This window comes from Camelus dromedarius, chromosome 23 (genome assembly GCF_036321535.1).
Source record: "Camelus dromedarius isolate mCamDro1 chromosome 23, mCamDro1.pat, whole genome shotgun sequence".
Lineage (NCBI taxonomy): Eukaryota > Metazoa > Chordata > Mammalia > Artiodactyla > Camelidae > Camelus > Camelus dromedarius.
In genome coordinates, this window is record NC_087458.1 from 32,021,647 (window position 1) to 32,039,121 (window position 17,475).

Genomic DNA, 17,475 nt, shown 5'->3' on the forward strand with positions numbered 1-17,475 from the left:
CCCCCGATTCTGACTTTATTTTTCCATATTGATATGTCTTCATTTTACTGATGAAGAAACTTAGCTTAGAGATGTTAACTGACTCAACCAAGGACATGGAGCTCGCGCACCCAGGGCCAGGACGCAGTCCAAGCCACGCTGCTCCAGAGGCCTGGAGCCCTACTCAAGATCACGCGTTGCCTCTTGGCGGGGGAACAGATTCTGATGGGCTGTGGCCAGCGTGCAGGCTGCCCAAACGGGACACGGGAAGCCGGGCAGAGAGTACCAGACAGCAGAGAAGAGTGAAGCCCTGCTCAGAAATTAGATAGGTTCCTAGGTCTTGGATGAGTAAAGAGGCTCACTGCTCATCCTTGATCCCTTTGCTGGTGGCCAAAAGGGACCAAGGTCCACGAGAGCACTTCTGGGAGCTGCCTGCCAAAACCTGCAAAAGGACTGCTCAGGGCTGGCTCTGCAGTAGGAGCAGAGGAAGGAAATGTCACCTCTTGGTGGACATTATTGGTGATGGCAGTAGGAGGCCTAGCAGCCTCGGTATAGTGGTGGCAGGACAGGGTCCTAGTGGATGATCGTTTTCACCTCTCTTAAAAATCATTGCTTCATATATTGTATCCATTTTGTGGTTTATTTTAGGGTGGTAAATATGGTCTCTGTTACTCCATATTAGCTGGATTGATTAATTTTTTTATTGTTAATTTTCTCTTCAATGATTTGGAAGCTATGTTGCCTTTTAATGAAAATTCTCTCTAAATTTTTATAAATCATCTCTAAGTTCATAACTTTATATGTAATTGGACCAGTATTCCTATAACACTATCAAAACTGAAATAACCTATTAGATCCTGTTCCTCAATAATGATAAATTTAGCATATTTTACCTCTCTGCTCTTCCAGATTGTGTGTGTGCGCGTGTGTGTGTGTGTGTGTGTGTGTGTGTGTGTATGTGTCCTCCAGTTACTATGTTTAGACAGTTGCTTCCAGTTTGTTATATTAACAATGAAATATAGCTATAAACTTCCTGGATTTCATTGCTCACTACCACTATTTGATACCATGTCTTTCCCACTTTTGAGTTATTTACTTATCGGGATTTTCAAATCAACTGGACACATGATTGGCTAAGTTTTTTCGAGAAGTGGACTTGGAACACTTTCATGTCTATATGAAGCTTTATGTTCTCCTCCTCAACAACTCTCAGGGTGTTGTTGATGGCCCAAGCCTTGTTTTAAAATATGGCATTGTTTTTCATCACCAAAAAAACAAAAAAGTTTTCTTGATTTAAATTGCTGTCTTTTTATGACTGGCTAGTCTTTTCTGGTGGATAGAGATTTACTTAACCTTCCCCCTTCTTTTCGCCATAACTCGGATTCACTGAGATGCATGTTTTTACCATTTCTCAGACGGGCTTCCGCTTTGACTTCCACTTTAAACCATCACCCCACTCTTTTGCTCCATGCTTATTCCTGAAAAAGTGAGCTCTCTATCGGATTAAAGGTGGTTCCCGTCAGAGATGTGTGGCTCCCTGTCCAAAGGTCCAAATGAAGAGAAAAGGAAAGATTCCTGTTTCTGGTGGTTACATTTTGTCAGCTTAGAGATCTAGTTATCCGTGTGGCTGCGGTGGAATCTGCAATATCTTGGCTCAGAGTTTCCTTTTTCTGGCTTACTAGGGGAGCCGCAATAGCTGGGGTCACGGCGCTGTGGCCGTTGTCAGGATCCCGGGACTGAGGCAGCCCCTCTCCCCCCTTGTTATTTTGATCTTGCAAACTGGGCCCCAGCTATGCGAACCCTGCATCTGGCGGCCAGGATCGCCCCCCACGTGACGTGTCCCCAGTTCCTCGGCGTCCCTCACTGCTATCAGCTAGCTCCAGTAGGGTGCGAGCTGGCTTCCACTGCGGTCTTTCCTCCTTCCTCTCCAGGCAGGCCGTCCTTTCCCACTAGATGTCCCTATACTTTCTCTCCTGTGCTACATAAGCTGAAGGAATTCCTCAGGGTTTCCAGCAGGTACATGGCGCTCTTCTATGTTTGGACCCCTTCAGTGCTTGTAGTGGAAATTTAGGAGGTGGAAAGGAAGAGCTTGGGGGTTCTCCGTATCTAGGGGCTCCCTATCCAGCAGATTCAACTAACTGTGGTTTGAAAATATTCGTGAAAAAACAGTTTCAAAAAGCAACACTTGAATTTGCCATCATTGACAACTACTTACATAGCATTCATGTTGTATTAGATACAGTGAGTAATCCAGAGATGATTTGAAGATATAGATAAAGTACATGGGAGGGTGCACATAAGTTCCATGCAAGTCCTATGCCATTTTATACAAGAGGCGTCAGCATCCATGGATGTTGACTTCAGGGGGGAGTCCTGGAACCAGTGCCCCATGGTTACCAAGGGATGACTAGAAGTCCAGGCTCCTTATCCCAGCCTGTCAGGTCCCCATGTGGTCTGAAACCTACCTGTACCACACTTCCCTTGTCACTCTCCTCCAGCCCTGGCAGACTGTCCTTTGATTTTTGAACAGGCCACACTCACTGTGCTTCATATCTGGCCCCTAGAAATACCCGTTACTTTCTGAGCATGGCTCTGCTTTCACAAAAAGGGCTGCATTGTCACTAGAGAAGACACTGTGGAATTTCCTTTAAAAACTGAAAATAGACTTAACTCATGATCCAGCCTTCCCACTCCCGGGCATATGTCAGAAGAAAACTCTAATTCAAAAAGTCACATGCACCTCAATGCTCAGAGCAGCACTATTTATAATAGCCAGGACATGGCAAAAACGCAAATGTCCGTCGACAGCTGACTAGATAAAGATGTAGTAGTATATTTATACAAAGGAATACTACTCAACCATTAAGAAGAACAAAATAATGTCATTTGCAGCAACATAGATGGATGTAGAGATAGTCATTCTAAGTGAAGTAAGCCAGAAAAAGAGAAGAATGCCATATAATATCACTTATATGTGGAATCTAAAAAAAGACACAAGTGAACTTAACTACAAAAGTGAAACAGACCCACAGACATAGAGAAACAAACTTACGGTTACCAGGGAGAGAAGGGGATGGGAAGGGATAAATATGGTAATTGGAAAAGTGTCCCTCTTGGAGAGTTATGGAAATGTTAGCTATCTTGATTGCGATGATGGTTTTCTGGGTGTAGACATCTATCAAATTCATCAAATAATACATGTGAAATATGTGTAATTTACTATACAGGAATCGTACCACAATAAATATGCCTGTAAAAAAAAAAAACAAGAAAATATTGGCGGCATTGTGTCCTACGTTTTTATGTGTCTTTAGTGAGTGGGTCTTCAATTTTCCGGTCTGCCATATTTTCTGAACCAGAAGTGCCCTCCTTCCCTTTTCTTTGATAAACTGTCAGTGGGTGGCATTTATTCCCGTGGCTTCAACTGCTCTCTGTCCACTGATTAACTGTCAAATCTTTTCCAGCAAGGACATTTCATTTCAGTCCCAGAAATATACTTATAATTGGCAAGTAGACATGCCATTGTTTGAAGAAGTAAACCTAGTTCTGAGCGAGTGTAAATTCAAACACACAGAGCTTGAGATTTTTATGGGCTAAACAAGTGGGAATGTCTACTTGTCAATTATATTTCTGGGACTGAAATGAAATGTCCTTGCTGGAAAAGATTTGACAGTTAATCAGTGGACAGAGAGCAGTTGAAGCCACGGGAATAAATGCCACCCACTGACAGTTTATCAAAGAAAAGGGAAGGAGGGCACTTCTGGTTCAGAAAATATGGCAGACCGGAAAATTGAAGACCCACTCACTAAAGACACATAAAAACGTAGGACACAATGCCGCCAATATTTTCTTGTTTTTTTTTTTTACAGGCATATTTATTGTGGTACGATTCCTGTATAGTAAATTACACATATTTCACATGTATTATTTGATGAATTTGATAGATGTCTACACCCAGAAAACCATCATCGCAATCAAGATAGCTAACATTTCCATAACTCTCCAAGAGGGACACTTTTCCAATTACCATATTTATCCCTTCCCATCCCCTTCTCTCCCTGGTAACCGTAAGTTTGTTTCTCTATGTCTGTGGGTCTGTTTCACTTTTGTAGTTAAGTTCACTTGTGTCTTTTTTTAGATTCCACATATAAGTGATATTATATGGCATTCTTCTCTTTTTCTGGCTTACTTCACTTAGAATGACTATCTCTACATCCATCTATGTTGCTGCAAATGACATTATTTTGTTCTTCTTAATGGTTGAGTAGTATTCCTTTGTATAAATATACTACTACATCTTTATCTAGTCAGCTGTCGACGGACATTTGCGTTTTTGCCATGTCCTGGCTATTATAAATAGTGCTGCTCTGAGCATTGAGGTGCATGTGACTTTTTGAATTAGAGTTTTCTTCTGATATATGCCCGGGAGTGGGAAGGCTGGATCATGAGTTAAGTCTATTTTCAGTTTTTAAAGGAAATTCCACAGTGTCTTCTCTAGTGACAATGCAGCCCTTTTTGTGAAAGCAGAGCCATGCTCAGAAAGTAACGGGTATTTCTAGGGGCCAGATATGAAGCACAGTGAGTGTGGCCTGTTCAAAAATCAAAGGACAGTCTGCCAGGGCTGGAGGAGAGTGACAAGGGAAGTGTGGTACAGGTAGGTTTCAGACCACATGGGGACCTGACAGGCTGGGATAAGGAGCCTGGACTTCTAGTCATCCCTTGGTAACCATGGGGCACTGGTTCCAGGACTCCCCCCTGAAGTCAACATCCATGGATGCTGACGCCTCTTGTATAAAATGGCATAGGACTTGCATGGAACTTATGTGCACCCTCCCATGTACTTTATCTATATCTTCAAATCATCTCTGGATTACTCACTGTATCTAATACAACATGAATGCTATGTAAGTAGTTGTCAATGATGGCAAATTCAAGTGTTGCTTTTTGAAACTGTTTTTTCACGAATATTTTCAAACCACAGTTAGTTGAATCTGCTGGATAGGGAGCCCCTAGATACGGAGAACCCCCAAGCTCTTCCTTTCCACCTCCTAAATTTCCACTACAAGCACTGAAGGGGTCCAAACATAGAAGAGCGCCATGTACCTGCTGGAAACCCTGAGGAATTCCTTCAGCTTATGTAGCACAGGAGAGAAAGTATAGGGACATCTAGTGGGAAAGGACGGCCTGCCTGGAGAGGAAGGAGGAAAGACCGCAGTGGAAGCCAGCTCGCACCCTACTGGAGCTAGCTGATAGCAGTGAGGGACGCCGAGGAACTGGGGACACGTCACGTGGGGGGCGATCCTGGCCGCCAGATGCAGGGTTCGCATAGCTGGGGCCCAGTTTGCAAGATCAAAATAACAAGGGGGGAGAGGGGCTGCCTCAGTCCCGGGATCCTGACAACGGCCACAGCGCCGTGACCCCAGCTATTGCGGCTCCCCTAGTAAGCCAGAAAAAGGAAACTCTGAGCCAAGATATTGCAGATTCCACCGCAGCCACACGGATAACTAGATCTCTAAGCTGACAAAATGTAACCACCAGAAACAGGAATCTTTCCTTTTCTCTTCATTTGGACCTTTGGACAGGGAGCCACACATCTCTGACGGGAACCACCTTTAATCCGATAGAGAGCTCACTTTTTCAGGAATAAGCATGGAGCAAAAGAGTGGGGTGATGGTTTAAAGTGGAAGTCAAAGCGGAAGCCCGTCTGAGAAATGGTAAAAACATGCATCTCAGTGAATCCGAGTTATGGCGAAAAGAAGGGGGAAGGTTAAGTAAATCTCTATCCACCAGAAAAGACTAGCCAGTCATAAAAAGACAGCAATTTAAATCAAGAAAACTTTTTTGTTTTTTTGGTGATGAAAAACAATGCCATATTTTAAAACAAGGCTTGGGCCATCAACAACACCCTGAGAGTTGTTGAGGAGGAGAACATAAAGCTTCATATAGACATGAAAGTGTTCCAAGTCCACTTCTCGAAAAAACTTAGCCAATCATGTGTCCAGTTGATTTGAAAATCCCGATAAGTAAATAACTCAAAAGTGGGAAAGACATGGTATCAAATAGTGGTAGTGAGCAATGAAATCCAGGAAGTTTATAGCTATATTTCATTGTTAATATAACAAACTGGAAGCAACTGTCTAAACATAGTAACTGGAGGACACATACACACACACACACACACACACACACACGCGCGCACACACACAATCTGGAAGAGCAGAGAGGTAAAATATGCTAAATTTATCATTATTGAGGAACAGGATCTAATAGGTTATTTCAGTTTTGATAGTGTTATAGGAATACTGGTCCAATTACATATAAAGTTATGAACTTAGAGATGATTTATAAAAATTTAGAGAGAATTTTCATTAAAAGGCAACATAGCTTCCAAATCATTGAAGAGAAAATTAACAATAAAAAAATTAATCAATCCAGCTAATATGGAGTAACAGAGACCATATTTACCACCCTAAAATAAACCACAAAATGGATACAATATATGAAGCAATGATTTTTAAGAGAGGTGAAAACGATCATCCACTAGGACCCTGTCCTGCCACCACTATACCGAGGCTGCTAGGCCTCCTACTGCCATCACCAATAATGTCCACCAAGAGGTGACATTTCCTTCCTCTGTTCCTACTGCAGAGCCAGTCCTGAGCAGTCCTTTTGCAGGTTTTGGCAGGCAGCTCCCAGAAGTGCTCTCGTGGACCTTGGTCCCTTTTGGCCACCAGCAAAGGGATCAAGGATGAGCAGTGAGCCTCTTTACTCATCCAAGACCTAGGAACCTATCTAATTTCTGAGCAGGGCTTCACTCTTCTCTGCTGTCTGGTACTCTCTGCCCGGCTTCCCGTGTCCCGTTTGGGCAGCCTGCACGCTGGCCACAGCCCATCAGAATCTGTTCCCCCGCCAAGAGGCAACGCGTGATCTTGAGTAGGGCTCCAGGCCTCTGGAGCAGCGTGGCTTGGACTGCGTCCTGGCCCTGGGTGCGCGAGCTCCATGTCCTTGGTTGAGTCAGTTAACATCTCTAAGCTAAGTTTCTTCATCAGTAAAATGAAGACATATCAATATGGAAAAATAAAGTCAGAATCGGGGGGGAATAAATTTCTAGTGACTGAAGATTTTTTTAATTTTGAATTATACAGCAAAAGACATCATACAAATTTTACTACTTCATAATTCTAAAGGACAGCTTCTACTGTTAATACTAATGCATGCACATACACACAAACACACGTGCAGATGCACTGACTCTGGCCCACATACATTCCCTACACACAGACGTACATGGACTCATGTACCACACACACACATAGCATACACACAACCACACACATCCCCAGGCGCGTGCGCGCACAGCCACACACACACTCACAGTCATGTACCACACAATTCCCCAGGTGCGTGCGTGCGCACACACACGTCATACACACCTTTGGCGTTATTCTAAATCAATTTACAATTGAGGGTCTCAGTGTCCATTGTTTTATCCGCTCAGAAGATCCTGACTTCGGACTGTGAAGCAGGAGCCCCTCCTCTCTGGAGATGGTCTTTGCCACTTACAGTCTCAGTAGAGCCAACATAAATGCTCTGGACCCTTGGAAGTGCAGGGCCAGAGCATACCTGGGAGCTCACATTCTATATATCTAAACATTTTAAGTGCAGTAGGTTCTAAAGTCCTGCCTTTACAAATATACATTCATTATAAGGGGGAAGGCCAGGTTCAAAATTAGAACAACCAGACTCAGGGGAGTCCTGCAAAGAAAGTGAGTGTGTGGGGAGAGCTGATTCCCAGACTCTGATCACTAGCCTGACCCTTTTCTTCCCAATGCTGGGTCCATCCCTTGCCATAAGTGGCCTTGGATGTGCACAGGGGGACACTCAGATTTCACGTCCGGGCTCTGCCTATAACCTCCATGCAAACAGCTGCCCTTTGGCCTCTCTGTGAGTCCTGGGAATCTGAACTCCGGGGAGAGCCGGTGCAGGCACTAGAAATGGGTCAGGGGCTGCTGAGGCAGGGCATTCGGCGTCCTGGGTTTCTAGAGCATGGGATGGAGCCAATGACCATGTCCCCTTGGCCTTGCTGACTCCACCCGATGGAGGGCGTGGCCAGAGGAAGTGTCAGGGCCAGGGGAACCTTCTGCAGTGCAGGACCCAGGGCAGCGGGGGGCCCGGGTCTAAGGAGAGAAGCCCTAAGGAAAAGTCTGTGGAGGCTGTAAGGTACCTTCATTCCCATTAATTAAATAAAACAAAAGCTTACCACAGGCGTGCGGGGGAAGGGTTTTGTTATAACAAGGGAAGGCACTTGCCAAGGTCTGGCCATAGAGGGCTGCTGGGTTTGCCAGGTTGAAGAGGAACCGAGAGGCCGTTTGCCTCCCCTGGGTCTAGACACTGCTTGAATTCTTCCAGGTGACACTTAAATGCAGTGAGACATGGAACTCTCTAAAGTTGTTAAAATATTCATGGTGAGCCATTCAACTCTCTCCTCATTCTTGGCTACGAAAGCACGATAAACACAGGTGGGAATCTCATCAGCCTGTTGGTTGGTTCACTGTCCATCTGGCGCCCCCTCTTGTAGGAGCCTTTATCACATCACCCAGGGCTGACCCATCTCAGGATCACAGCTGATTTTCCACAGGTGGCACCACTTGCTGGTGACATGAAGGAACCATGTTAGCCACCTCCCAAACTCTGAGGCTTCTCCTGGGAGGAGCCTGCAGACACCCAGTCCAGCCTCTGCACAATGATGCTCCCCAGTGTCACTCCCGGCTTGCTGCCCTGGCCTCTAGCTCTGGCCAGAACCTCGCTGAATTGTCGATAGATGTCCCCCATGCACCACGTCTAAGCTTGGGGTCCAGAGGTGACCATGGTTCTTATTTTCTTCCCATCGATGGACTGTTTGATCTTCATGTAATCGTGTTGGCAGGAAGGCCAGTACCACCCTCTTGAGGCCTCCCCGAGCCGCCTCTGTCTATAACTGTCCTAGCGCCCCAGGGGATCAGGTCTGAAGCCTGGCACTCAGACACGAGGATGACAGCTGGAGAGACAGGAATCCACTCCTGCTGTGGCTTCTGCTGAGGCTCGATGTGGCCATACAAATGGATCCCACAGGCCCTGACTTCACTTGACTCGCTGCAGGGATGCTCCCACACTGCCCCGTTCCCCCCCAGAGACAGAGGGCTTTCTGCTTGTTCCCGAAGGCCCCACCCCCGAGGGGGCACTGGGTCCAGTGGAGCGTCCAGCCTGGTTCCCCGCCAGCCCTTAGGGCTTTGGTGGGGCCTGGAACATCAACTACCCTCCCCTTAGGGGCCCGTTTGTCCTTTCCAGCCAACAGACCTAGGTCATAAGCACTTTAACTCACCTGAGGGTGTTTTCCTCACTTCAGGGGCAGTGAGGACGGGGCTTCTTCACACTCCAAGTGCCCCAGGTCTGGATGCAGACAGTCTGGCTCTCCCCCCAGTCCTGCAGTTCCCGGCCACACCTGCTGCTGGTCACAGTCTGTGCTGTGTTCTCTTCCAGGACAAGGGGTGCACTCTGACCCCCGCCCCGCCCCCACCAGCGGTGGCAGAGGCGGCGGACAGGCAGGTGAGCTGGGGCCTGAGACCGTGCCCGCAGGTCAGTGCCCCAGAGGCCGCTGGTGACTAGAGGGGCCACGGGGCAGAAGGCAGCATGGGATGGGAGGAGGAGGAAGGTTCAGGATAAGGAGATGAAAGGGGGAACGGACAGCACTGTGAGGGCCTCGGCCATGAAAGGGAAGAGAAATCACAGTGACAGCTGGAGCGGTGTCGGCGTTAAAAGCTGCGGGCTGTTTTTTTTAATTTTATTAATTACCAATATATATTGACAGATTTCTTATTTTATTAAAGATTATGTTCCATGTCATATAACAGGATAGAGTATGTTATTATTTATTAAATAATACATAATAGAAGATATACTAGCGTATTATCTTCTGTTTATTTATTAGCAGATAGTATATAACACATATGTAGGTGTTTATACACATAATAGATAATTCATGCATCTATATAATATATAACCCATAACAAATAATGTAAGATTATGATTAATATATAATATAACAAGATTACATAACAATAATTATGTAATATTACCCATTGTATGTCTTGGTTCATGACACATTCTCATCTTAGGTGCCTGTCAGAGGTATTTATGTATTAAAATTAATATTATAAGACACAGTTATGAACCTATCACCCAGCATCATAACAGGAATATTGACAGTGACATACTGTGTCCCCTTTCCCTATCCTGCTCTTGGCCTTTTCTCACAGGAAGTAACCAGCATCCTGAATCCTGGCTTACCCTTGCCTTGTGTTACTTTCACACACACAACATTTAAGATCAGTTAAAACAAATGAACTGCAGGTACATGCAATGAAGTGGATGAATCACACACTCCATGTTAAATTGAAAAAGTAACCCCTAGAAGGTAGCCGATAGTGTGCTATGCTTTTAACTGTGTATATATATGTCAACTAAACTCACTGAATTAAGAACAACTACAGCTAGAGTCCAGGTGGGAGAGGGACAGATAAAAGGTGAGGTGAGCAGGTTTGCTGCAGGTGAGCGAGTTCCTTTCCAGTGACATGTCATTCTCTCTGAAGCAGGAGGCAAGGCCATCTGCTGGGAGTCAGGGAAGAGACAGAGGGAAGGTTAGAGGTGTGCAGAGAGCAGAGAATGTTGACACCACTGAGTGATAAGTGGGGAAATGTGCTCACTAGAGAAATCCTGGAGGATTGCCTGGCAGCGGCAACATGGTGGGCATTGATTTGTAGTCTTGGAAATCTGTGCTGGGAGAGCCTGCTGCCTGCAGGCTCAGAACAAGTAGAGCTGGGTGAACCGAGATGGAAGTCGGCCTGGTGAGGAACTGAAAAGGTCAAGGCTCAAGGGGGTTTTGTCTGTCATAAAGAGAGTGCTGACTGTGGATGCAGAGCTGGAAGGTGGGGAAGTGGAAGTAAGAGGAACGTGGACAGGCAGGAAAGCAGAGGAGTCAGCGCATGATGCCCCAGTGAGGGTGAAGGAGGGCCAGGGAGGCTGGTGGAGAAGAAGCTGGACGGCTAGAGGTGGGCACTTAAAGGAGAGAGGCTGGACCTTGGGTGGAGACACGCCCGGGTATGAGCCCGGGGGTAGGGTGAATGGGGGGTGGCTGGCTCAGGCTGACAGAGAAGAAGACCCTACAATGACCATACTGGGTGGTGGAAGGAGAATGAACTTTGACGTCTTGATGGTAGGAGGCGAGGCAATACAGAGCTGGTGGTCCAGGTGCTCCTGACTGAGGCAGATGAGCAGGGAGGCCAGGGTGGCAGGCACTGCTAGGAAAGGATCCGTGTTTTCCAGGTGCTCCCACGAGGGGAGGAGCAATCATCTGAAGGTGGAAAGTGAGCACAAGGAGGCCAACCCAGGCTCCTGATCAAACGGGGGTTGTGAAGGTGCAAAGCGTCAACTCCAGTGATGGTGGCCCAGGAAGCAGGGACCACGGGTGAAGTGAGGGGGCACTCAGAGAAGAGAGGGAGAAGAGTCTTCTGGGTGTAGGGGGAAGAGAGGCCCCAGGACAAAGGAGCACAGAGGCACAGTGATGAGGATGGACTGGCTCTATGGTGACACTGCAGGGATGGCTGGATCTTTGTCCTGAGGGCTTAGGTTGGGGGGACTACTGGCCTCATGAGGATCCCCCTCTCAGCAGCCTGGACAGAGGCTCTCGCTCCTGAGAGCTGTGTGGCCACCACTGTTCCCGGAGGGGCTCTGCCTCCATCTTCTCTTATCAGACTTTCCTGCCCAGCTCCCGACCGCCAGCGAGGGAGCCTGGGCCTCGCAGCTGTTTGCCGTGGAGGGACACAGGCTCCTCGGAGGAGCAGGCGGATCTTACTTTGCTCCGTAACCCAGGGCCTAGCAAAGCGCCAGCCCATGTGTGGTCCATGTAGGGGCTCGGATACTTACTATACTAACTCAAAGCAGTAGAATTGCAGAGCTGGAGGAAGTGACCACTGAGCTCACAGAGTTCACTGCCCACACCCCCATTCTACAGATGAGGAATCAGAGACCAAGCAGTGAAGCAGCCTTGGCCAAGGTCACGCTGCTCGTAAATGCTGGCCTGTGTCGGGCATGCCAAGTGATGAGCTGCAGTGAAGGGGCTGAGAGGGGTCTCTGGGTCCAGAGAGCTCGGGTTCAAGTCCCAGCTCTGCCATTTATTAGCCGTGTGACTAATGAATGTCCTTACCTTTAAAGTGGAACTCATAGTGGTGCCAACTCATTGGGTTGTCATGAACACAGCGTTCCTGGAACAGCAGGACAGAGTTCTGTAAGGGTTTGCTGTTGCTTTGGTTATGATTATTATCACCAAGTGAACCCTGAAATGAAGAACAAAGGCAGCAAGAATTTTTATTTTAAAGGAGTTTCAAATCCTCCGATGAATGCTTCATTTCATCTATTCAAGTTTTCATTTGACCCTTATTAACAACTACACAATGGATGACTTTTGAGGCAATCTTGCTTCATGTCTTTAATTCTCACTAACGACACAGGCTATTTAACAGGCAGCAGTTTCTTTTCCAGGAAGAGGGACAAAAAGTTAAAAATGACTCAGTGCCTCTCGGTCCCCAGTGAGTTGGTTGTGACCTGTCAACCCAGCTTTGGGGAAGTGCCTGCTCCCCCTGGGCCCACTGAGCTGCCCCGCAGCCTCCAAGGGGTGCCGTACCCCCACACGAATCCAGTCTCTTGGTTCCTATCTTTGCTTCAGATCCCTCAAGGACTGCCCATGCCCCAGGGCCCCATCTGCCCCACCAGCCTTGGCTGCTGGACTCCAGGACACCATCCTGGGTCTCAACCATCCCCTGTTCCTATGACCGCCCCACTACTCTACATTTTGTCCTTCAAGTGTGGGCTTCTGTGGCTCGCCACACAGCAGGGGTCTCCCCGTCCTCCACCTTGGGTAACTGCATCGTCCTGCACGGTGCCTAGGGAACCCGTGTGGAGGCAGGAAGAATACAGAACAACAGGTGCTCAGAGGGGCTGCCTTTCCCACTGCAGGGGCCCTAGAGAGCTTTCTCCCAGCTGGTTATTCACAGGCGCTGAAGCTGTGGAATCTCGATCTCACCAATTTAAAGGGCATCATCACTAATTACAAAAGCAATCATTTCTTCAGTAGCAAAAGGAGAAAAGACTTTGTGTTCCCCACCTCCAACTGTTTTCCTCCACCTTCAGATGTTTCTCATCTCTGGGCAAGGGTAGAATGCAACTCACAGAATATTATTTTTCAATGTCTTTTCCCACTCTGAAGATTGCTTTCCCAGAACCGATGAAGGCTAGAATGGTTTAGCTTCCCTGGACTGAGGATTCAGAGGCCTGGGGGGAAGGGGGGAGGGGGAGGGGAGATAACTCAGCAATATTGAACCTAACAGAGACATTAAAAAGTTCTATTCTAAACAGAAAGGAAGCAGGATGCTATAGAAACAGGAAAACCATAGTTGGAAATGCAATAACGAGTTGCAAGAGAATAAACATAAAGATGTAAAAATGAAAAAGGACATCAAAATAAAAAGAGTTGGGAATGGGAGAGGGGAGCAAGAAAATGTAGATTTTTTTCTTTCTTTTTTTTCTTCGTTATTCTTAGGATGTGTTGGAGCCTACGTGATTATCAGTCTAAAGGAAATAGATATAGTAATGGGCTGATATATTTGAAGAATAAGGTAACCACAAATCAAAAGCATACAATAGAGTCGCAAAAAAACCAAAAAGAAACAAACTCAAAATGGCTTAAAGACTTAAATATTACACACGACACTATAAACTTCTCACAAGAAAACATAGGCAAAACATTATTTGACATACATCTCAGCAATGTTTTCGTAGGGCAATCTAAGCAACCCAAGCAACAGAAATAAAAGCCAAAATAAATAAATGAGACCTAATTAAACTTATAAACTTTTGCACAGCAATAGAAACCATAAGTAAAACTAAAAGACAACCTATGGAATGGGAGAAAATATTTGCAAAAGATGAGACTGACCATGGCTTAATTTCTAGACTATATAAATAGTCCATACAACTTAATAAGAAAAAAATAAACAACCAAATCCAAAAATGGGCAGAACAACTAAACAAGCAATTCTCCAATGAAGACACACAGATGGCCAATAGGCATATAAAAAATGCTTAATATCGTTCAATTATCAGAGAAATGCAACTCAAAACTACAATGTTATCATCTCACACCAGTCAGAATGGCCATCATTCAAAAGTCCACAAACCATAAATGCCGGAGAGGCTGTGGAGGAAAGGAAACCCTCCTACATTGTTGGTGGGAATGTAGTTTGTTGCAGCCACTGTGGAAAACAGTATGGAGATTCCTCAAAAGACAAAAAAAAAAAAAAAAAAAAAAAAAGGCTTATCACCTAATCCAGCAATCCCACTCCTGGGCATATAACCAGAGGGAACCTTCATTCCAAAAGATATCTGCACCCCAATTTTCACAGGAGCACTGTTTACAATGGCCAAGACATAGAAGCAACCTAAACATTCACTGACAGATGACTGGATAAAGATGCGGTATTTAGATATAACAGAATTATTACTCAGTCATAACAAAGAAGGAAATAAGGCCATTTACAGCAACACGGATGGAACTGGAGATTATCTCACTAAGTGAAATAAGTTAGACAAAGACAAGTATCATATGATATCATTTATATGTGGAATTTTTAAAAAAATGATACAAATGGACTTATCTATAAAACAAAAAACAGACTCACAGACTTATAAAACAAACTTAGGAGTTTGGGATTAACAGATACAAATTACTATATGTAAAACAGACAAACGACAAGGATTCACTGTAGAACACAGGGAAGAATATTCAGTATCTTGCAACCTATAATGGAAAAGAACCTGAAAAAGAATAGACTATGTATATGTACAACTGAATCACTATGCTGCATACCTGAAACTAACAAAACAGCTGTATAACTGAAACTAACAAAACATTGTAAATCAAACACATTTCAATTTAAAAAAAATTGATAAGCTCTAAATACCTTTATTCAAAGAAAATCTTGAACTCTTCCCTCTTACAAAATTTAAAATGGGTAGCTTGAGCAGGACCAAATTATACTGGATGGGCAGTTACATATCTTCTCCAGCACGTGGCCCATGCTACACACACATCGTGTTTTCCTACAGGTAAGAACAGCCCTGACTGCACAGCGAGCGACTCTTTCTGGGACAAGGGCCTCTGTGGCAGTGGCCTCCTTGTCACCGCTGCATCTCACCAGGAGGCCAGGGTTTTCAGAGGGGAGGGGACATAGAGCTCATACACTTCAAATTGACTTCCCGAAAAAACTATGGAAAAACCAAATTCACCTGCAGTGTAGGAAACATGAGCAGGGCCCCTAAGCAGACCGACAAGCCCAAAGTAAGATGGCCCGATGTTCAGATCGGAACCAGAACAAAGACCACCTGGCCCCAGTTAAATGACCACCACCTCACCTGCAACGAACTGCTTGTACTCAATGTCAGGGATGTTTCTGTTGAGACTTGGGAGGTCAAAGGAGTCGGACCAGGGATCGGGGCTCTGCCAGTGGTAGAGGTGGCCCCAAGGGAATAGCACCAGTACCGACTCCTCCATCTTCAGCAGGGTCTTCAGGAGGAAGGCAATGTGGATGCAGACGTTCCTAAGGAGGTTGAAGCCCTCTGGAGGGTTGAAGTCACACAGAAGGTACCTGGCTGGGAGCAAAGGAGAGCGGGTCTTCAGGGCCAGGCCTCTGCACAGGAATCCCGGCTTAGATAGAACAGATACAACGGGAATCCCTGCACAGCCCATGGCCTAGACTCCAGACACATTCAGCAGCTTCTGGTTTGTAAAGTGGAGGCACTGCCCACCCATCTCCATGTGGCCAATTACTTCAAGTCCGGGAGCAGTTGCGGAAGACATCTTGGCATCCGTCTAACACCACTAAGCACCCGACTAGCATCTGAGCACCCGTTCTCCAGGGGCTCTCAAACTTCTTGTTCTACAGAACCCTATACACTCTTAACAATTACTGAGAACTCCAAAAGGCTGCTATTTATGTGAGTTTAATCTATCACTATTTCCTGTGTTAGAAGTTAAATAAGAAGTTAGAGAAAGTGTATGAATTCACTTAAAAATATTAACAATCTACTGTATGTTACCATTAATACTCTTAAACAAAATATATTTCTATTTTTCAAAAGAAAAATCATTAGTGAGAAGAATAGCAGTGATTTTAATTTCTGCAAATCTCTTTTGGACTGGTGAGAGCTGAATTCTCCTATCTGCCTCTGCATTCCCTGTTTTGTGATATCGCAGGCCAGGTTTTCCCTGGAAAACCCCGCAGGAACTCGGGAGAGCAAGAGTGTGCAAAAGGCAGGTGACATCCCGGCGTTTCTATGAAAATGGTCTTGCACCTCAGGGGCCTTGGATACACTTTGATAACTGTTGCCCTATCCAAGGCGAGACTCTTCTACACAAGAGCCAGGCAAGGGTCCTGGATTCTGTAATGAGTTACCGCCAAAACACCCCTCCCTTCTCTGTGTGTTTCTCACAAGCTCCATTACTGCAGATGAGGATGTAATCCTCAACTGGGGCCTCTAATCCCAGAAGACTGCTAACTTCAAGAGGGAGGGTCCCATCTACCATCCCTACACCCCGCATAGTTTATTTTGAGTCAAGCCCTAGATAACTGCTTATCGGCACTGACCCTTGTGTCTTTTTCCTGAGGTTGACTGAAGGAACCAACATCTGGATGGAACTGAAATTTCCCTGCAGATAAACAAGGCTGATAAGCCACCCCATTCCAACATCTGATTCTGGGGCTCTTCAAAACCCGGGTAAGGCCCCGCTTCATCTAAGATGGGTCCTCCGCCTGCCCTTCCCGGGGGGTTCTGGGAGGCCGCGGCCACCAAGGGCGACCCAGACTCGCGGCCCCAGCCCCATTGCCTGAGGGGGAGGAAAGCTTGAGGCTGTGCCCAAGCCCTGCCCCGCCCCGCCCCAACACGCTCCCCGGCACCACAGCCCTCCCCGGCCACCGCCCCAACCCCGATCCCACCCCGGTTCATGTCCGCCGGCCCCGCCGACGGCGCGGACGTACGTTTACCGTCTGTGGGACGCCGCCCCAGACAGGATGTCGGCCGCCGACTGACCAGGCCAGAACTAGTCGCCCGGCCGAGCAAGCCGCCATCCCCAGCAGCAAGCACCGCCATGGTCCCGGGCAGCTGCACACTTCCGGAGCCCGCTACCCGCCCCAGAAGCGCACGCCGGCCCGCGCAGAGCGTGGCGCCTGTAACCATGGCAACTCCGCGGGACCCTCCCCTAGCGCTTGCGTCGTGCGTCCTCCCGAGTCTAGTTGTGCGAGGGCAGAACTTGCGGAGCCAATGGGAGCCAGGGCGCAGCCAGGACGGGGGTGGGGGGAGGCTTATGGGACAGCTGGGCGGGGCCGGGGAGGGCAGGGCCGCCCGGAA

General features: G+C 46.7%; 1 protein-coding gene across 8 annotated transcripts; it reads right to left on the reverse strand.

Moving 5' to 3' along the window:
- Positions 1-9,989: 9,989 nt before the first annotated feature.
- LOC135319023 (GDP-fucose protein O-fucosyltransferase 2-like) lies at positions 9,990-17,357 on the reverse strand. Of its 8 annotated transcripts, none has more exons than XR_010377588.1 (5): positions 17,106-17,357; positions 15,484-15,720; positions 13,243-13,344; positions 12,221-12,350; positions 9,990-11,312 (listed from the first exon to the last, which is right to left on the reverse strand). XR_010377588.1 is itself a non-coding variant. In XM_064478131.1 (3 exons), exons 1-3 carry the CDS (start codon positions 17,302-17,304, stop codon positions 13,337-13,339), a joined length of 444 nt encoding a protein of 147 aa, XP_064334201.1. In that variant the 5' UTR covers positions 17,305-17,357; the 3' UTR covers positions 12,415-13,336. The 8 variants fall into 8 exon arrangements, 1 of the variants encoding a protein (XP_064334201.1); XR_010377587.1 differs by having other exon boundaries at positions 13,178-13,344; XR_010377589.1 differs by lacking the exon at positions 13,243-13,344 and having other exon boundaries at positions 17,112-17,357.
- Between the last annotated feature and the right edge of the window lie 118 nt (positions 17,358-17,475).